The 20596-nt window shown below is 49.7% G+C and overlaps 1 protein-coding gene across 2 annotated transcripts; it reads left to right on the top strand.

The window, feature by feature from the left end:
- The first annotated feature begins 1640 nt into the window (after positions 1–1640).
- TBATA (thymus, brain and testes associated) lies at positions 1641–20198 on the top strand. Of its 2 annotated transcripts, none has more exons than XM_038744208.1 (10): positions 1641–1712; positions 10224–10280; positions 11491–11735; positions 11856–12020; positions 12968–13075; positions 15529–15695; positions 16961–17042; positions 18125–18290; positions 18516–18568; positions 19753–20198. In XM_038744208.1, exons 2-10 carry the CDS (start codon positions 10234–10236, stop codon positions 19824–19826), a joined length of 1107 nt encoding a protein of 368 aa, XP_038600136.1. In that variant the 5' UTR covers positions 1641–1712; positions 10224–10233; the 3' UTR covers positions 19827–20198. The 2 variants fall into 2 exon arrangements, with proteins under 2 accessions (XP_038600136.1, XP_038600137.1); XM_038744209.1 differs by lacking the exon at positions 1641–1712 and adding an exon at positions 3540–3628 and having other exon boundaries at positions 12968–13074; positions 15531–15695.
- Positions 20199–20596: the final 398 nt, after the last annotated feature.

Genomic DNA, 20596 nt, shown 5'->3' with positions numbered 1-20596 from the left:
TTACTATGTTCAAGGCACTGTACTAAGAGCTGAGATAGATACAAGCAAATCAGGTTGGACATAGTGCCTGTCCCACATGGGGCTCACAGCCTCAATCCCCATTTTACAGATGAGGTCACTGAGGCCCAGAGAAGTGAAGTGACTTACTCAAGGTTGCACGGCAGGAAAGTGGCAGAGTGGGGATGATAACTCAGGTCCTTCTGACAGCCAGGTCCGTGCTCTATCCATTAGGCCAGGCTTCTTCCCTCTGCCTTCAAGTAGAACTGCACCTAAACCATGAAAGATGTCTAAAGCTTTTAAACCCACATAATGGTTGCAGACAGGTACCATGTCAGTCAACTCTGTTAAATTGTACTCTCCCAACTTGCTCTACCCACAATAAGTGCTCAATAAATATTACTGATTGGTTGACTCATTGATGGAAGAGATTTTTGAAAACTCCCTGGCAAGGTAAGTGACTTTAAAAGCTCCCTGGCCAGGTAAGTAATAATAATAATAATGATGGCATTTATTAAGCACTTACTATGTGCAAAGCACTGTTCTAAGCACTGAGGAGGTTACAAGGTGATCAGGTTGCCCCACGGGGGGCTCACAGTCTTAATCCCCATTTTCCAGATGAGGTAACTGAGACACAGAGAAGTGAAGTGACTTGCCCAAAGTCACACAGCTGACAAGTGGTGGAGCTGGAATTCAAACCCCTCATCTCTGACTCCCAAGCCCGTGCTCTTTCCACTGAGCCACACTGCTTCCCAAGTAAGTGACTTTCGTTTGAACCCGATGTCTGTAGAAGCTCAGTTCAGGGACAGACCAGTAGTGAAAGGTCAGGATATTGTTCAGTTGGGTACAAAGTAGAGAAGAGGAAGGGGCAAGTTCAGGATCAAAGCTTGGCAGGTCTGGACTCCCAGCTTCCCTGGAGGGGGTCACAATGCCTGGAAATGAGACTGCTGGTTCAGAGGAAGGTGGTTGCCTTTGAACTCTTCAGCACAGGAAGTGATGAATCTTCAGGCATGAGGTGGGAGGCCTGGGGTCTCCAGAAGTCCAGCTGTGCTGTCTGTGGGGCAGATAGGAGGACTCAGAGTCATTCTGAAGAAAGGAGAAAGATTCTCAGCCTGAACAGCTAGGAAACATAGGTTGTTTAGACAGTAATAATAATAATGATCATGATGGCATTGATTAAGTACTTACTATGTGCCAGTCACTGTACTAAGTGTTGGGGTGGTTACAAGCAAATCAGGCTGGACACAGTCCATGTCCTGCATGGGGCTCACAGTCTCAATCCCCAATATACAGATGAGGTAACTGAAGCCCAGAGAAGTGAAGTGTCCTGGCCAAGGTCACAGAGCAGACAAGTGGTGGAGCCGGGATTAAAATCCATGTGCTTCTGACTCTCGGGCCTGTGCTCTATCCACTATGCCATGTTACTTCCTCTGATGGCGCTCAGAAATACCAGACTAGGGGTCTCATGTGAAGTGAATGTTGCAGGGTTACCCTAGGCACTCAGCATAAAGAGATGATGTCATGTGATTCTAGAGCAACCCTGGAGTCTCTGACTTGTTCCAGAGCCTCTGCGTTGCCCTTCCACATCTGTGTGAACTCTAGTGCTGTGTCTGAGCAGCAGAACGTGGTAGGAGAAGTTGCCGGGGAAGGAAGCTTTGTGCTGAAAATTCAAGAAACAGCATAAAAGCAACTGTTCGAGTTAGGGTGGGAGACAGGTCAGCTGAAAACCGGGTTTTTTCCGGCCTCTCTTTCTTAAAATCTCCTGATACGGTGGGAAGACTTACTTATTTGCCTGGAGGCAGAGGTTTGGACCCAAAGACACATCAAGGTCCCTCTCAGCAAACAGCCTTACTGGGAGTCCCTGATTTCATTCATTCATTCATTCATTCATTCATTCATTCATTCCTTCAATCGTATTTATTGAGCGCTTACTGTGTGCAGAGCACTGTACTAAGTGCATGGGAAGTACAAGTTGGCAACATATAGAGTTGGTCCCTACCCAACAGGGGGCTCACAGTCTAGAAGGAGGAGACAGACAACAAGACAGAACATATTAACAAAATAAAATAAATAGAACAAATATGTACAAATATATAAATAAATAGAATAATAAATACGTACAAACATATATACATATATACAGGTGGTGTGGGGAGGGGAAGGAGGTAAGGCGGGGGGGATGGGGAGGGGGAGGAAGGGGAGAAGAAGGAGGGGGCTCAGTCTCAGGCCTCCTGGAGGAGGTGAGCTCTCAGTAGGGCTTTGAAGGGAGGAAGAGAGCTAGCTTGGCAGATGTGCGGAGGGAGGGCATTCCAGGCCAGGGGGATGACGTGGGCCAGGCGAGAACGAGGCATGGCGAGGAGATTAGTGGCAGAGGAGCAGAGGGTGTGGGCTGGGCTGTAGAAGGAGAGAAGGGAGGTGAGGTAGGAGGGGGCAAGGTGATGGACAGCCTTGAAGCCGAGGGTGAGGAGTTTTTGCCCGATGTGTAGGTTGATTGGTAGCCACTGGAGATTTTTGAGGAGGTGATTTGCCCAGAAGCCCCAGCTGCCAGCCTGCCCCTGAGGGAGACCACCCACACAGCTTCTGTTTCTGTTTGCTCTCTCACTGCCAGTAGGCTGAGGGATGGTACATGGTGCCAGGCCTTCCAGAGAGCCAGTGGTTCAAGGCACTGATCTCCCCATGCACACAGAAGAATCTGGTCAACTGGACTCTGGTCCATCTGGACAGAAGAATCTGGTCAATCTGGTCAGTTGGCTCTTAACCATGGTAAACCTCCCAGGAAAGTGATGGAGAAGGGCGAGGAGCTACTGCTTTTTTAATGGTATTTGTTAAGCATTTACTATGTGCCAGGCACTGTTCTAAGCATTAGGGTAGATACAAAGTTATCAAGTTGGACATGGGGCTTACAGTCCACATGGGGTTTACAGTATTAATCCCCAGTTTAATCCCCAGTTACCTTAATCAGATGAGGTAACTGAGGCACAGACCTGCTCAAGGCATGGCAGACAAGTGGCAGACCCAGGATTAGAACTCAGGTCCTTCTAACTTTCAGCCCATGGTCTATCCACTAGATCCACTGTTCTCTAGATATATTAATATTGGGAAAAACACCAAATATGTGCCCATGCACGCGCGCGTGCACTCGCGCGCGCACACACACTTTTCCCCATTATTTTTCTCCCCCTCTCTTCCTCTTTCCTTTAGTTATTTTCCCTTTCCACCTTTCTATTTCTCTTTGAGATTCTGGCAGCTGAAAGGGGACGAAGGCCCAGTCTGGTTGTCTCAGTAAACTGATTCCAGCAGCTGAACTCTTCTCTCCCTCCCCACTTCCTTCTAGAAGCCTTCAGCATCTCACCAGTGCCAGTGGAGGGAACTGAGCCTAATGGGAGTGGAGCTATTTAGTGGCACCATCTAGGGGGGAAAGAGGAGCTGGAGGTGGAGAGGGAGGTAGGGGGTAGGGGGATTCTGCAGTTGCCAAGAGAAGGGTAACCTAGCAACCCTGTCTCAGCAAGTCACAGAGCAAACAAGACTTTTCTCAGAACTTGGGCGCAGTGGGCTATTTCACCCTTTGCGCTCTCTCAGCCCGGGACGGGGGCTGAGGGCCAGTGGGGCATCGCGGCCTGGGCATCCGCTGGTGAGTCGGCATTTTGGAGGATCAGTAGGGAGGGGCCTGGGACAGGTACCTGGTGTAGAGCCTAGAGTTTCAACTCCCAGGGAGAGGATGTGGATGGGGAGGCTTCTGACCGGGAGAGGGAAATGGGAAGCATGTGACTGAGTGGCTTGGTGGAGCCCAGCTCAATGTGGTGAAAAAGTGGGAGGAAGGGGCAAGCGTGAGGATGGGCCTCTGACACCAAAGATTGGTGGTGGATGTAGATTATTCGCTTCATGGATTGAGACCTCCAAACTGCTTCCCCTACCCCACCCCTGCAGTCCTCTCACCTCTCCAAGGACCCAACACAGGAGCCCACTGTGGCCAGCTCCACTGGGACAATGATGACCCTCTAAGTTTCCTACCTTTGTTTCCCCAGTGTTTGGGTTGGACTCCTGCCTTGCTCGGTTCTATTTCCAACAAGATGGAGAACTTCTAAGCAGGGCTGGAAAGAAACCAGAATTGGGCCTTTCTGCCCCATTAGCTCTTTGAAATTTACCTCCCCCATCCAAACTCCCAGATGTCCGACCCCATCTTACCCCTCCACTCACAGTGATCATTGACACCAAAGCCTGATTCTTTCCCTGGAGTGGGAGCAGGGGTGGGTCTGCTCCTGGGCAGGTGTTCCCTGTTTTGGGATCTGGCTCAGTCCCTGTGGACACTGTGGAGAGACTTCTTCCATACACTGGCATCATGGTGTCAGGGACAGGGGCTGGGGGACCTTAACCACTCTCTCTCAAGACCCACAGAAGTGTGAACGATCCCCTGTGGTTGGATGTTTTGCTTCCCTGTTCTCTCTGTAGACCTTAAAGCTACTAACTGACCTCTCTTGTTAGTAGGGAGTCTCCAGAACTTGGGCTCCTCTTCCTCTTCCTCCTGCCCACTCCTCTGCTCTTAATCATTGCACTTGGAGAAGCAGCATGGCCGAGTGGAAAAAGCATAGGACTGGAAGTCAGGAGACCTGGGTTCTAATGCAGCTCGACCAATTGTCTGTTTGTCAGTGAACTTGGGCAAGTTATTTCACTTCTTTGACCTTCAGTTTTCCTATCTGTAAATGGGGATTAAATACTTGTTCTTGTTCCCCCAGACTAGGAACTCTGTGTGAGATAGGTACAATGTCCTATCTGATTACCTTGTGTCCATTCCAGAGCTTAGCCTAATGTATACCATAATTATAGTTATTATTACTATTATTATTATTATTACTACCTGAAATGAATGAACTTTGTGAATGAAAATAACAGCTTCACCCCAGAAGCCCCAAGTCTCTGAGATCTGGGTTCCTTCCTCCTTCACAGAACCACAGGCTTGACCCTACAATTTTAGCTTGTCTTTCTGTTGGATCGATCAATCAATCAATCAATGCTATTGAGTGCTTACTTTGTCCAGAGCATTGTATTAAGCACTCGAGAGCATGCGATACAACAGAGTTGGTAGACACATTCCCTTCCCACAATGAGCTTACAGTTTAGAGGGGAAGATAGACAGTGATACAAAATAGATAATTTGCAATATATAATTTATGGATATGTATATAAGTGCTGTGGGGCTGAAGGTGGGGCAAATGCCAAATGACTTTGATTCATTCACTCAGTCATATTTATTGAGCACTTACTGTGTTCAGAGCACTGTACTAAGCACTTGGAGGAAAGTACAGTTCAGTAATAAAGAGAGACAATCCCTGCCCACACCGGGCTTACAGTCTAGAAGGGGGGAGACAGACAAAAAAAAACAAGTTAACAGGCATCAATATAAATTAATATAATTGTAGATATATGAGAGGACTAGGAGTCCTGAGTGAATGTGGTAAGACTGTTGTGATCTGCCTGACCTCCTGCTTTAGAACCTTCAAAATACTTTCCTACCCTCCAAAAACTTGAACATAATAAATAGTGGACTGAGATGCAAAAATATTCATTCATTCATTCATTCAATCATATTTATTGAGCACTTACTGAGTGCAGAGCACTGTACTAAGCACTTGGGAAGTACAAGTTGGCAACATTTCTAGACTGTGAGCCCACTGTTGGGTAGGGACCGTCTCTATATGTTGCCAAGTGCTTAGTACAGTGCTCTGCACACAGTAAGCGCTCAATAAATACTACTGAATGAATATAGAGACAGTTCCTACCTAACAGTGGGCTCACAGTCTAGAAGTATCTTGAGCATTGGGAGAGTCAGGTAGGGAGGTAGAGGCAAGCTCCCCCCACCACTCCTCAGTCTCAGGGGAGGAAAGCAGAGAGACCCACAGCAGCCCTGCCATTGTTCTGGTGAGCATGCAGATCAATCGGTCAGTCAATGGTATTTATTGAGCACTTACTATATGCAGAGCAGTGTATTAAACTCTTGGGAGAGTACAATACAATGGAGTTGATAGACATGATTCCTGTCCACTCTGAGCAGAACCTCAGCTTCGGAGGCTGCAGCTGCCCAGTGAGTCCTGGGGTCTTGCAGCTCTGTAGCTGTGCAGGCTCCGACACCATGACCATGGTTATCAGTCAGTCAATCAATCATATTTATTGAGCACTTACTGTGTGCAGAGTACTGTTGTACTAAGCACTTGGGAGAATGCAATATAACAATATAACAGACACATTCCCTGCCCACAACGAGCTTACAGTCTAGAGGGGGCCAATCAGTCTTGCAGCTGCAATGCACACCCACACAGCCCAGAATGGGTCAGTTTGATGGGTCAGTTTGCCACAGCCCAGGCAGAGGAGGTAGTCTCGGCTCTGGGTTAACTTGTCCTCCTCCATGCTTCTCTCTCCTGTGCCTCCTCTGTCCCACTTCTGGCCCATTCCTGTCCCACCTGAGGTGACCAAGTTTCCAGTCACCTTATTTCAGTGCTTGGCACATAGTAAGCGCTTAACAAATACCAATATTATTATGTCTGCTCCCATTACCTCCCTGTCTTTCTGTGACCTGAGAAGACTCAGACTGTTTGTTCCTTTTGCTGCTGTTTGCTCTGGCTGGGGTTCCATAGCATATCAGCTCTGCACTACTGCCCTTCTACAAACAATTCTGGAAAAGGGTACTTCAAAGGGTTCTCTGCCTTTGTTCTCTACCATGGTTTCTGAGCCTTTCTTGTTTGTGTGCTGTTGACTAGATTCCCTGCTTAGGGACACAGATCCTGAGTCAAGGGTTTAAGTCCTTCCAAATGGGATTAAACTCTAGGTGACTGGCACAGTGATTTAGTTGGCATAATAATAATAATGATAACTGTGGCATTTGTTAAGCATTTACTTTGTGCCAGACACTATAGTAAATGCTGGGGTAGATATAAGACAATCAGGTTGGACACAGTCCATGTCCCACACAGGGCTCACAGTCTTAATCCCCATTTTACAGGGAAGGGAACTGAGGCACAGAGAAATAAAGTGACTTGCCCAAGGTCACACGGCAGGCAAGTAGCAGAGCTGGGATTAGAACACAAATCCTTCTGTCTCCCAGATCCTTGCTCTATTTCCTAGGCCATGCTGCTTCTCATACCCTCAAGGAGCTTACAATCTAGCTCATTTCCTCACCTCTTCCTCTCCTCCTCATCTTCACCAACAGCAGTAGGTACAGAGTGCATTCTGTGTGCAGGGCATGGTACAGACATTCCTGCCATAAGACAGTATGTAATAATTAAGGCATCTGTTAAGCACTTACTATGTGTCAAGCACTGTTCCAAGCGTCGGGGTAGATATAAATTAATTCCTTTCATGCACAGGGCTCACAGTCCAAGTAGGATGGAGAACAGGGCTTGATTTTACAGATAAGATAACTGAGACACAGAGAAATTAAGTGACTTGACCAAGGTCACCCAGCAAAGAAGCAGCATTTCCAGGATTAGAACCAGAACCTCGTACTCCCAGGCCCTTGCTCTTTCCTCTAGACCACACTGCTTCCTAGTCCTGAAAATCTTCCAGTGGTATCAACTTCAAGTTCTAAGGACTGCATTAAGTATCGCTTTCTATTTACTATCCCACTCCCCGCAAGAGACACACACACATATTTGTTATCACGGTGTTTTCCACCTTGCTGACTGATATGTTGAAAGCCGTGGCTTGTAGCTTCCACATACAGTAATCGCCTAGATGGTGGCCCTTTGAACTTGCAACAACTTTGCAAAAACCCTCAAATGCATGCTAATACTTGTAGCTGAGTTACATAGAGGTGGCCAACACTTCAAGACATAAAATTGTGCACCGGAGGCCTTGCACGAGCTTCTATAGGCTTTGGGTCAGCATTCGGACTGAAAACAACCAACAGGGTGCTCCAGTTGAAGCCCACGGCAACTGCCTGTTCCAAGGCTCCATGATGATTTGCACCTTACATATAGCCACAAATTCTGCTACATGGTGGCTGCTCTCACAAAATGCTGTTGTTGATGTCAACATCACCTATGCACCTTGGTGTGGGCAGCAGCAGGATTAGGAAATCTGGAACATTGGCTCTGAGAGGAAGAAGAGTCAGCCAGAAGGCAAAGACTGCCATCTTTAATGTGCTACTGTCATCCCAAAACTGCTGAATGGCTGACAGCCCGAAACACCACACTGGTGCCCTAATAAATAGCATGAGAAGCAGGGTGGCCTGGTGGTTAGAGCACAGGGCTGGGAGTCAGAAGGACCTGAGTTCTAATCCTGGCTCTGCCACTTGTCTGTTGTGTGATCTTGGGCACTTCACTTCTCTGGGCCTCAATTACCTCATTTATAAAATGGGGGTTAAGATTGTGAGCCCCATGTGGGACATGGACTATGTCCAACCTGACTAGTTTGTATCTACCTAGGCACTTAGTACAGTGCCTAGCCTATAGCAAGTGCTTAACAAATACTATTAAAAACAAACAAACAAACAAAACAAACAGCCTGACTGATTCCATTCATCAGTGCTACTGAGGTCACTAACCAGTATTAAATGGCAAAACGGAAGCTTGCACCCCAAGATCCTGCTACAATGTGGAATCACCCACGTCAAGGTGAGGGTGACTGGAACTCATCTGCAGTGGTGCAGTCAGCAGGTATAAATGAACAATGAACAATGAGAAGATGCCCAAGATGCTCACCAAGGGAGTCCGCTCCCCAGACCACAGGAAAAGGAGCCAAGATGAACTGAAGGCCACTCTCAGGGCATGCTCCATTGACACCAGTGCTTGGGAATTTAAGGGAAACAGGTCATTCTGGCATCAGATCTGCTTTGTGGCTTCTGGTCTTTGGAGGATAAGTGCATTGCTGCTGTGAATTAAAAATATGTTAGGCAACACATGACTGACTCTGCAAATAGGGCTGAACAAGTCTGTGGTCAGCCATGAGCCTCAAATCTTGGCCTCCATGAACATCAGGGATGTGAAGAGACTCACATCATCACTAATCATTGTGGAATGGAGACTCCACCATGGACCAAAAAAAACTGTATTGGCTTAACCACTGTTTCAGTGGTAAATAAGTGGTTAGGGGAAACATGGTGTGCAAACAATTGAAGTAAGTACATGACTTCTATCACACTGGGTGAGATGCAAGAAAATTTTGGGGAAGGCTTTTCACGTAGAAACCTTCTATATTTTCTGGCCCTTTCTCTAACCCTTTTTTGGTACTTACCATAAGTGTATGAGAGTTCACTTACCTCTAAAGGGAAACCAATTTCCAAGTGCTTAAAATTAGTTTCCAGTAAACAGTGAATTTTAACTGGTTGCAAATGGTTCCTCTTACCATGTTAATGAACTACTATTAACAGCTCTAGAAGGCATTTCTGGCAAAACTGCATTACCTTTTGACCAGTTCGCAGCCAGCCATAATATAGTAACTCCATTCTCCTAGACCTCCAAATTGTACTCCATAATGTCACATTCTAGTAGGACTACCAGCACTGGGTGCCCACTGGGTGCAGACCACTGGACTGGGCACTTACTGTTTGAAGGGCTTGGTCCTGAACTCTACTAGGGTAATGGCACAGTACTGCATGTTTACCGTGTTTAGAGCATTGGATCGAGAACCTCCTGTATATAGGACACTGTATTGTGTGCAGAACACTGTTCTAATGAGAGAGAGAAGCTGGGCCATGTAACCTTGCCCCTTCCTATTTTACCCCGCTATTCTCCTACTACAACCCAGCTTGGACACTTGGCTTCTCTAGTGCTAACCTTCTCCCTGTACCTTGATCTAGTCTATCTTGCCACTGACTGCTCTCCAATGTCCTACCTCTGGATCGGAACACCCTCCCTCCTCATATCTGACAGACAATTACTCTCCCCTCCTTCAAAGTCTTATTGAAGACACACCTCCTCCAAAGGGCCTTCCCTGATGAAGCCTTCCTTTCCCCTTCTCCCACTCCCTTCTGCATTTCCCTGACTTGCTCCCTTTATTTATCCCCCACTCCAGCCTCAGAACACCTAGGTACATATCTGTAATATATTTTTTATATTTATTTATATTAATGTCTGCCTTCCCTTCTAGACTGTGAGCTCATTGTGGGCAGGGAATGTGTCTGTTATATTGTACTCTCCCAAGCACTTAGTACATTGTCCTGCACACAGTAAGTGCTCAAGAAATACAATTGAATGAATGAATGAATCACCCATCACCGTTGTTTATGTTTCTAGAAATCCCAAAATGGCCACAGAGGGGAGAAGTCCAGAGCCTTTCAGTCCACCCCAAGTGTAAGTTTCTGAAGTAGGCCAGCCCTCTGAGGGCAGACCTAGGGTGGAGGGAGGAGGCGGGAGGGGATGCAGTTGTGGGACCCCCATGGTTAAGGCAAAAAGGCATTACTAGACCAGAAAGATTGCCACCAGCTGCATGGAAAGTCAACAGGGGTGGTGTTTGGAGAAGAAACGGCAAGCCAGGAGTAGACAGAAGCATGGAGTCCAGGCAGGGACCTGAGTTCCCACATGACAAAGTGCTAACTCTTAACAAGCTTGGGCCTTTTGCACCCTGGGTCTGGACACAGCCACTAGCCCACCCTGCCTCTTTCTAGCGACCTCTGGTCCTCTGCTGGGCCAGCCCCCAGTCCAGAGCGAAGGCAGAGGGCCAACAGCCCGCTATGCTGGGACAAACCCTGGCGTGGCGTTCCCCAGCAGAGGGACTCAGCCAAGCGTGAACCCAGAATTGCCACGCTTGTGCTGGTGCTCCTAGTCTGACTAGTAGCTGAGGACGCTCCTCCTTCAAGCCCCCCTAAATCCACTCCCTCTCACTACCCTCCTGCAGATCAGGTCTGGCAAGTTTCAGAGCAACACACACACACACACAGACACACAGTCACACAGACACAAAGACACACACACAGACACACACACACACACACACCCCACCCCCCATCAAACATATACACAACCCCAGCGCATTCCCAGGAAGCAGTGGGGAAGGTGGACACCACACCTCAGCTCAACAATCATAGATGTGCTCGACCAGTTTCCCCCAGCCCACCTGTGACTTGAGGGTCCATTTAAATTGCCTTCTCTTCTTCTCCATGTGGCTCAAAATGCCAGGTTGGTATCAGCCTTCTTGACCTGCAGTTTGGAGATCGCTCCTGGTGGAAAGATGGGGGCACCCTGGGGGGCCCCCAAACCTCTACCCCTCAAGGTTTCCCAATCACCTGGAAGAGGGAAGTATCAACTAGCCTGGATTTCTCTGGTCTGGGAATGGACTCTGGGCATGAGACAGCAAATCCCCCTGGGGGGAACAAGGCCTTGGCCACCATCCCTGGGGGAAGGAAAACCCTGGAATCTGGCATCGGGTGTTCATCTGGAATGGACTATACCCTGGGTGCTGGGGACCCAAGCTAGGGGTGTAGTTTCTGGCATGGGGAGAGGCCACTGGCTGGAAGAGAGAGTGACCCATTTCTTCTTGGCTTATTTTTTCCTTTTCTCCAAGGGCAGACAAGAGTCTGAAGGAGCAGAGCCCTGGCCCTGGCTCTGGCTCTGGCTCTGGCCCCGGCTCCAGCCCTCTCAGAAGGAAGGAGGCTGAACTTCTCCGTGAGAAGCTAGACCTAATGGTCCCACCCCCATCGGCCCCCCGCCCCCCACCATCTCAGAGCGCCTCCCGCTTCGGCCGCCTCAGCCACCACTCCTTCTTCTCCCGCCACAACCCGCACCCACACAGGGTGACCCACATCCAAGGTAAGTGGACTCTTCCCCTGACAGCCAGGGCCTGCCACCCCTGCCTCTTTGACATCTTTCTTGGGAAGCAGACCAGTCCTTGGACTCACCCCTCTTTCTCTCTCTCCCTGTGTCCCTCAGGCCTGAGCGGTCACCCTATCTGCGTGGTGAAAGACGACTGGTTGGACCCGGCCTCACCACTCCCCAGACTCCCCAGCCAGCTCATGCCCAGCCTGATGGGGGTCCCTGAGATCCAGAGGCCCATTGGCGACCCGCGCTCCAACCTGGAGCCCTGGCTCCCCACCGGTCAGTTTCAGTCTCCCTGTAGGCTCAGGTCGGGGTGGGAGGGAGGACCTGGGTAGGATGGCTCAGAAAATGAGACCAGATTTCCAGACTGCAGGATTGAAGAGTGGGGTAACTTCTCCTACTTTCTTTCCCCTACGCCCCTTCCCTTTGCATACTTACCATCCCTCCTTGGGGGCAGGAGGGGGGCTCCAGGGCATCAAACCCCCAATGGAGGAGTGAGGTCTGTCTAATTTTCCTTGTCAGAAATTCGATGAGAAGAGATGCCCTCTCACAGAAAGATTCCTTCCCAACCTGAGACCCTGTGAGGGTGGCAGGGCCCGGGGATCAGGTGCAAGTTGGGCATCAAGGATCGGCTTAAGTTGGGCACGGGTGGGACCACAAAGATGGAGAGCCGGGGAGGATGGAATGAGAGATGGAGAGAAGCAAAAAGTGAAGGAGAGGAGAGGCAGAGAGGGAGGTTCAGAAAGGGGAAGGGGAGTTTGTCCCATGTCCTTTATTCTTACCTTCATCACCACCAACACTGTCTTCTAAGTCTTTCTCTGTCCTGGGATCTAGTGGTTTTTCAGGTGTGAGACTCTCAGATCCAACACACCCCAAGATAGGTGGTGGTGGTGAAAGACGGTGGCAGCAGCCAGAGGGAGGTCTTACCCAGAACTACCTACTGAGGACAGTTAACGGTGTAGTAACTGCCGGTGTGGGTGAAGGGTTCTGGGAGCCCCCAATTTCCCCTCCACTGGCTGGAGGGGTGGTGCGGCTGACTTCCTCCCTGCTGCTCTGCCATGCTAACTGTACCCTGGCCTTACTCAGGTGCTTGGGTGGGCACCGCCTTGGGGGGCAAAACCACCCCACATAACCACCCACTTCATCCACTATGGCCACCTGGGCGGGAGGAACAGTGGAAGCCAAGGAGTGTGAACTGACAGGTCCTCTCATTGCCCCATGTCCAGGCTCTCTGTCTGAGGCATGGCGAGAGGCCCTGAGGGAGCTGGCCATCAAAGTGGCCTCCTTTGTGCCCAAGGAAGCAGTGAAAGAGGAAGAGGAGGAGGAGGAGGAGGTGAGTGTGGAGCCACGGGGATACTTAGGAGTGGATGCGTTTTCTGTGGATTAATATTCAGGAAGTTCATTCCTCCAAGCTGCATTTCCTAGGAGCTGGGATGGAGATACTGCCCTCCAAGCCAGCTTTTCCTGGAGGGACATGGGGATGGAAAGAGGGAAAATGGATCTCCTGCAGCCTTCAGCTCCCTGACTGCCCTGGCACCCTCCTGTGGAATCGCCTTGGGGTATCACTGCTTCTGTCCGGTGACAGTGAGAAGCAGTGTGGCTTAGTGGAAAAAGCCCAGGCTTGGGAGTCAGAGGTCGTGGGTTCTAATTCCAGCTCCGCCACCTGTCAGCTGTGAGACTTTGGGTAAGTCACTTAACTTCTCTGGGCCTCAGTTACCTCCTCTGTAAAATGGGGATCAAGACTGTAAGCCCCACATGGGACAACCTGATTACCTTGTATCTACTCCTGTGCTTAGAATAGTGCTTAGCACATAGTAAGCACTTTAACAAGTACCCCTACTGAAAGCTTACCTCCTCCAGTAGTCCTTCCCAGACTAAGCCCGGCTTTTCCTCTGCTCCTCCTCCCCTCCCCTTCTCCCCGACTCACTCCCTCTTCTCTACCCCCTCCCCACAACAGCACTTGTGTATATATACACATATTTATTATTCTATTCATTTTATTAATGATGTGCATATATCTATAATTCTATTTATTTATATTGATGCTACTGATGCCTGTTTACTTGTTTTGATGTCTGTCTCCCCCCTTTCTAGTCTGTGAGCCTGTTGTTGGGCAGGGATTGTCTCTATTTGTTGCTGAATTGTACTTTTATTCATTCATTTATTCAGTCATGTTTATTGAGCGCTTACTGTGGGCAGAGCACTGTATTAAGCACTGAAAAGTACAATTTGGCAACAGAAAGAGACAGTCCTTACCCAACAATGGGCTCACAGTCTAGAGGGGGGAGACAGACAACAAAACAAAACAAGTGACAAATGTCAATACCATCAAAATTGATGGGGAAGCTCCAGCATGGAAGCAGCATGGCTCAGTGGAAAGAGCCCGGGCTTTGGAGTCAGAGGTCATGGGTTCAAATCCCCACTCTGCCACTTTTCAGCCATGTAACTTTGGGCAAGTCACTTAACTTCTCTGCACCTCAGTTACCTCATCTGTAAAGTGGGGTGAAGACTGTGAGCCCCCTATGGAACAACCTGATCACCTGGTATCCTCCCCAGCGCTTAGAACAGTGCTTTGCACACAGTAAGCACTTAAAAAATGCCATAATAATTATTATTATCAATAGAATTATAGATATATACACATCATTAAAAACATAGAGTAACAAATATACACAAGTGCTGTGGGGAGAAGAAGGGGGTAGGGCAAAGGGAGGGAGTGGGGGTGATGGTAGGGGAAGAGTAGAGGAAAAGGGAGGTTCAGTCCGGGAAGGCCTCCTGGGGGAGGTGAGCTCTTAGTAGGGCTTTGAAGAGAGGAAGAGAGCTAGTTTGGCAGATGTGTGGAAGGAGGGCATTCCAGGCCAGAGGTAGGACTTGGGCCAGGGGTCGACAGTGGGACAGGTGAGAACGAGGAACAGTGAGGAAGTTAGCGGCAGAGGAGCCTGAGTGTTAATACAGTGCTCTGCACACACACAGTAAGTGCTCAATAAATGTGATTGAAAGAATGAATGAATGAATGAATAGTGAAAGCTCTCCCCGCTCCCATCAGACTGGACACAATACCAATCTAGACAGAGCATCAACCTGGGCCAGGCTCAGCGGTCCACTCAGCCCAGGATTATGTCTTCAACTGGGGCATCAGGATGTTTGGAGGAAGTGGGCCATGGATGCCTACTATATATTCATATCATGGTAGTGATGGACCATTAGAGATTATTTGGGGCCCACCTAGCACCCTTTTTTATTTCCCCTCTATAACCCTACAATTTCCCTTTAATAATTTGTCCGCCATACTACCCAAACCCCTCTTGATCCTGCTGCTATTTTCAGCCGCCAATTTCCGGAGGAAATTGGTTTTTTTAAAAATGGTATCTGTTAAGTGCTTACTTAGTGCTAGGCACAGTACTAAGCACTGGATAGATACAAGTCAATCAGGTTGGACACAGTCTATGTCCTACATGGGGACAGTCTAAATCCCCATTTTATGGGTGAGGTTACTGAGGCGCGAGAAGTAACTTACCTTAGGTCACTTTGGGTGAAGAAGTGTTTCCTTTTATTGGTTTTGACCCTACTCCTCTTAGCTCCAAGGGGTTCCCCTCATCCTGGAGCTGTGTGTTTATCCCCACGATTTTACGGGTCCCAATCGTGTTCTGCCTTAGTGTGTCTCTTTCCAGACTGCTGTCTCTCTGCATTGGGATAAACCTCCATTACCCTGATCATCTTGGTGGCCCTTCTCCCTCCCCTCTGCCATTTCTGCCCAGCCACCTTTGGCTGCTCATGTTGTCCCTGCAGAGAGAAGAGCGCCGCAGGATGGCTCAGTATTCAGCTGATACCGGGCGGCTCATCCCGGCTTCCTCCCGGGCCATCACCAGCCGAGCACGCCGCCTCAGCCGCCGCCCCCATAACAGAAATAAAAACCAGGGCCCTGCCATGCTCTTCCAAGACCAAGAGCTGCTGGTAAGGCAGGGGAAGCTATGGAAGAGGGTAACACTGGAACTTGATTCCCTCTGTAGGCTCCAGTGGGGTGGGATTCTGCCCAGAGGAGAGATAGGGAGAGAGAATCTTGTCCACCATTTCCACCTCCCACCATCCTTCAATCAATCAATCAATGGTATTTATAGAGCACTTACTATGTGCAGAGCACGGTACTAAGTGCTTGGGAGAGTAGAAAATCATATCGCATGCTGTATTGTACTCTCTCTAGAACTTAGTAAACAGTAAATACCATATATTGATTGATACAATACAACCGAGTTAGTAGTTGTCAACCCTGCCTGCAGAGAGCTTATAGTCTACAGAGGGGGACAGACATTAAAATAGATTACGGATAGGGGAGATAGAAGAATAATAGGGTTTGATACAAGGTCAGTCAGACTTCCATCCAGGAATTCTGGAGAGAATTAAGCATTTGTTGTTGTAATTGTACTCTCCCATAGTACATAGTAAGCAGTTAATAAATACCACTGATGGATTGATTTGTTCTTCTAATAATGGAACTTCTTATGTGCCGACAGCTGTACTAAGGATTGGAGTAGATTGAAGAAAATTAGATCAGATGCAATCCAAATTGGAGCTCAGTCTAAGAGGGATGGAGAGAAGCAGCTTAATCCCCATTTTACAGATAGGGAAACTGAGATTCAGAGAGGATAAGTGACACATCCAAGGTCACCGAGCAGGCAAGTCATGGAGCCAGGAATAGAGCCCAGGTTTCCTGATTCCTATTCCTGTGTTCTTTCTACGAAGCTGTGCTGCTTCCCCTGTGTCCAGTAGCACACTATGCACACAAACAGGGAGTGACCGCCACCCTGTGTCTTGGCAGTAACACTAGCTCACATCCATGATGCAGGGCAGTCGCACACATGCACACACACACACACACACACACACACACACACACTCATCCACACACCCACGCAGACCGGGTTTCTGTCACCCCCAACCCCAAGTGATGAGAGTCGGTCCCATGAAAGTTCCAATTTTGCCAAAAGGTGACACAACTCGTGGTCCTTGAAGAACCTGCCTTGGTGGAGAGGTTTCTGTTCACTGTCCACCCCTACCTGGTTCCCCACTCGATACTGACCTTAGCCGGAGAAAACTCCTAAGTTCCCTGGAGGCTGGAACTGGTCTCAGGGTCTGGGGACGGTCACCTGGACGGCCCCAAGAGCCTGTTCAGTCTGACCCAGACACGCCACCCCACAGCACCCCACTCTTCCTACCAACAGATCCTGGAGCTACTTTGTCAGATCCTGCGGACAGACTCCTTGAAGGCGATCCAGTACTGGCTCCTCTCAGCCGGACCGAGGGGTGAGGGATGACCCACCACCCCCACGGACAAAACTGCCCTCTGGGTCTGCCCCTCAGCTCTCTCCCTATCCCCCAGCAGACAGGGGCTGGTTTGGTCCCATTTATGGAGGATGAATGGTTGGGCCCAGCCCCCTCCCACTCAGCTCCCCCTCTTGCCCCTGGACTGTGAAGCCCCAGAACCCTCTCCAGAAGGAAGAGGATGCACTCCAGCAGGGCAGGCCAGGAAACCCCATTACAAGAGTGACGCCAAGGGGGTCGAGAGCCTCCTCTCTGATCTCCAATCCTCCTGTCTCTCCCCACTTCAACCCATACTTCACACGGCTGCCCAGATGGTCTTTGTGCAGAAATGCTCTGGGCATGTTACTCCCCTCCTCAAAAATCTCCAGTAGCTACCAATCAACCTGTGCATCAGGCAAAAACTCCTCACCCTCGACTTCAAGGCTGTCCATCACCTCGCCCCCTCCTACCTCACCTCCCTTCTCTCCTTCTACAGCCCAGCCCACACCCTCCGCTCCTCTGCTGCTAATTTCCTCACTGTGCCTCGTTCTCACCTATCCCGCAGTCGACCCCCGGCCCACTTCATCCCCCTGGCCTGGAATGCCCTCCCTCCACACATAGGCCAAGCTAGCTCTCTTCCTCACTTCAAAGCCCTGCTGAGAGCTCACCTCCTCCAGGAGGCCTTCCCAGACTGAGCCCCCTCCTTCCTCTCCTCCTCCCAATCCCCCCCACCTTACCTTCTTCCCCTCCCCACAGCATCTGTATATATGTATATATGTTTGTACATATTTATTACTCTATTTATGTATTTATTTTACTTGTACATATTTATTCTATTTATTTTATTTTGTTAATATGTTTTGCTTTGTCGTGTGTCTCCCCCTTCTAGACTTGAGCCCACTGTTGGATAGGGACCGTCTCTATATGTTGCCAACTTGTACTTCCCAAGCGCTTAGTACAGTGCTCTGCACACAGTAAGCGCTCAATAAATACGATTGAATGAATGAATGAATGAATGGGGGTACCAGGCCTTAAGCACGCTCTGCTCCCATATATCACCCTCTTGCCTTTCTCCTGATCTGCAGAGAAAGACCTGGTCCTGGAGCTGCTCCATTCAGCAGTCGCTCACCTCCTGCCCAGACCCCAGGCCCCAGGGCCGGAGGCCAAGGAGCGACTCCTCACTCAGATCTCCCAGCAAGTCGTGGGCCTCGCCTCCCGGGGCCACACCCTTGGGCACTGCAGGCAGGCCAGGTGAGCTCCCATACCTTTCCTACTCACCCACTGGGACAGGTGGAGCGGGAGGAAGGAAGATAAGAGGAGGGAGTTGGGAGAGGTGGCTGAAGGGTTCCAGCCCACAGCCCGAATCAGCTGCTGGTTAACCTCCACCACTCCCCCTGGCCCTTTCCCGACCCCCATCAACATCCTTAAACCCAACTGAAAAGAAAACCCCCTTTCTGCCTCTGTGGTTTGTTGTAGCCTCTACGCACAGATACCCAAGCAGGCGCCTCCACCAGCTGATGAGAAACCAGGTAAGATGTCCTGCTCCTGGCTTCAGTCAGGGGAGAAACAAATGACCTTGCCACAGTTATATTGTTATATTGAACTCCCCCAAGTGCTTAGTATAGTTCTCTGTTCACAGTTAAGTGCTAAATGAATACGATTGATTGACTGACTGAGTAGGAATGGGCAGCCAGTGATGAAAATTAAAAAAAAAATTCTTACCGGAGTGCCACCTCCCCACCACCCCACTGGCTCTGCAACTCCCATCACCTCCACCTCCTCCACCGCGGCCTTATCCCACCAGTAAGCAGGCTCTCCACAGAGTGAGGGAGGAGAGGGGGGCTGGCCAGCCACCAGAGAAGCACATAGCCCAGGGCCTAGGGGAGGGGTAACTTGAGGGAGATGGAGCTGTGATTAATGGTGACCAAAGATTCGGACAGGGCCGGGAACAGAGCTGGTCAGCCCCAGGCAGGCGGGGCCTTGGATCCACTATTCCTACCCTGGAACTCCGGCTGTTCCAACCTGTTCCACCTTACTTCTGGCCCTGAGTGCAGCAGGGGCACATCTCATTTCAAAGTGACACTGGGGAGAAGGGAAGGGCTCAGAGAAGGGAAGCAATTTCCCCAGGGCCACATACCAAATCAAGGGAGCAGAGCAAGGACCAGGATCCAATTCTCTGGACTCAGGGCCACACTCCATCCAGATTCATCCTCAACTGGATAGGGGTCCCTAGGAAAAGCTGTTTGGTTTGTGGATTAAAAATGAATTAATTAATTCAGTTAATGGAGGGAACAGATTTTCTGGTGCTCAAAGTGGGCGGGGGGTGTGGGGGAGGGGTTAACCGGTGGGCTCACAAAGCTCAGGCTCACATGCTCAGCATGGCACTAAGTGGAAAGAGGAGGGGGGGAGAAAGGGCCCCAGGCACCACTGGCCGCTATCCTTAGCCCCTCACTCCAGGCTCCCCAGTGCTTACTGCCCAGCACAGTGCCATTGGCTGTCCTTCTCTGGGGTCATCGGAGGCGAGGTGAACTCCTGGAAGGTGAACATGGTGGCTTCCCTCCTGCCCCTGCTTCTGGAGGTGTGATCCTCACGGCTGCCCAAAAGCAGGATTTTGGGGTGGGAAGTAGACCAGGGGACTAGGAGTGAAATGAAAGCCCACTTCAGTATTGACTGTAGGTACTGACCCTTCCTCTCTGACCTTTTCCCTCCCCAGACCACATTGGCCAGGCCGAGATCCTCCAGTTTCATTCTACCCAAGAGGAGAGCAAGAAGCTACCATCACATTGAGCAATCTCCGCAACTCTGGCTTTGCACAGGAGCATCATCTGGCTCCAGGGTTTAAGTTCTTCATGGCACCTCATAGAACCCTCTTTATGACAATGTGCTGAACCAACCTGCTTTGTCCATCTGTCTCTATCTCTCTTTATCTGTCTTCCTTTCTATCTGTCTCTCTCCCCCTCCCACCTCTGGTGCCCCAATTCCCCCCAACTCCCTTCACCTCCTCCAACTGCTGCCTGGGCCCTGTAAACCACAGAAGCTCAAGGAAACAGGTGACTTTAGATGCCAGGAGGGAGCAGGATAGACTTTAGAGTTCTATTCATCCCATTCTCCTTCTGTAGCACCCCTGGTTTTTGCCATCATAAAGCCATTCCAAGATGCTTTCCTTTCCAATGGTTTTTATTGCACAATCCTCAGCCTCTCTCTCTCTCTCTCTTACTGAGGGTATTCCTTCCTAAGAACTTCATCTCACCCCTAACACTCCTGGGGCCCTTAGGGCTCCCTGGTCAGAAAACAGACCCCGACTGCTACCCTGCTTGGCTGCCTCTGACCTCCCCTACCCCCTCATAGAAGCAGGAGAAGAACGAGCTTGGAACAGGAGAAAAGCTGCTTGGGGTTCCAGGATGGGGTGACTGACAGTCTGGAAGTAGTCTCCCTTAGTCCAAGACCCCTCACCAGCTCCCAGAAGAAATGGCATGGCTTAGTGGAAGAAAGACAATGGGATTGGGAGTCAAAAGACCTGAGTTCTAACCTCCATCTGCCACTGGTTTACAGGGTGA

This window comes from Tachyglossus aculeatus, chromosome 3 (genome assembly GCF_015852505.1).
Source record: "Tachyglossus aculeatus isolate mTacAcu1 chromosome 3, mTacAcu1.pri, whole genome shotgun sequence".
In the NCBI taxonomy this organism is placed as follows: Eukaryota; Metazoa; Chordata; class Mammalia; order Monotremata; family Tachyglossidae; genus Tachyglossus; species Tachyglossus aculeatus.
Note: the sequence above shows the minus strand (reverse complement) of the source record. Positions and strands in the feature narration are given on the sequence as shown.

What these genes read in the sequence shown, in the direction of transcription:
- TBATA (XM_038744208.1), top strand. Translation starts at nt 10,234, where the DNA reads ATGGCCACAGAGGGGAGAAGTCCAGAGCCTTTCAGTCCACCCCAAGT. An exon ending in GGAGCCCTGGCTCCCCACCG is followed by an intron (nt 12,021 to 12,967) that starts GTCAGTTTCAGT and finishes CCCCATGTCCAG; the next exon opens with GCTCTCTGTCTGAGGCATGG. An exon ending in GGGCACTGCAGGCAGGCCAG is followed by an intron (nt 18,291 to 18,515) that starts GTGAGCTCCCAT and finishes GGTTTGTTGTAG; the next exon opens with CCTCTACGCACAGATACCCA.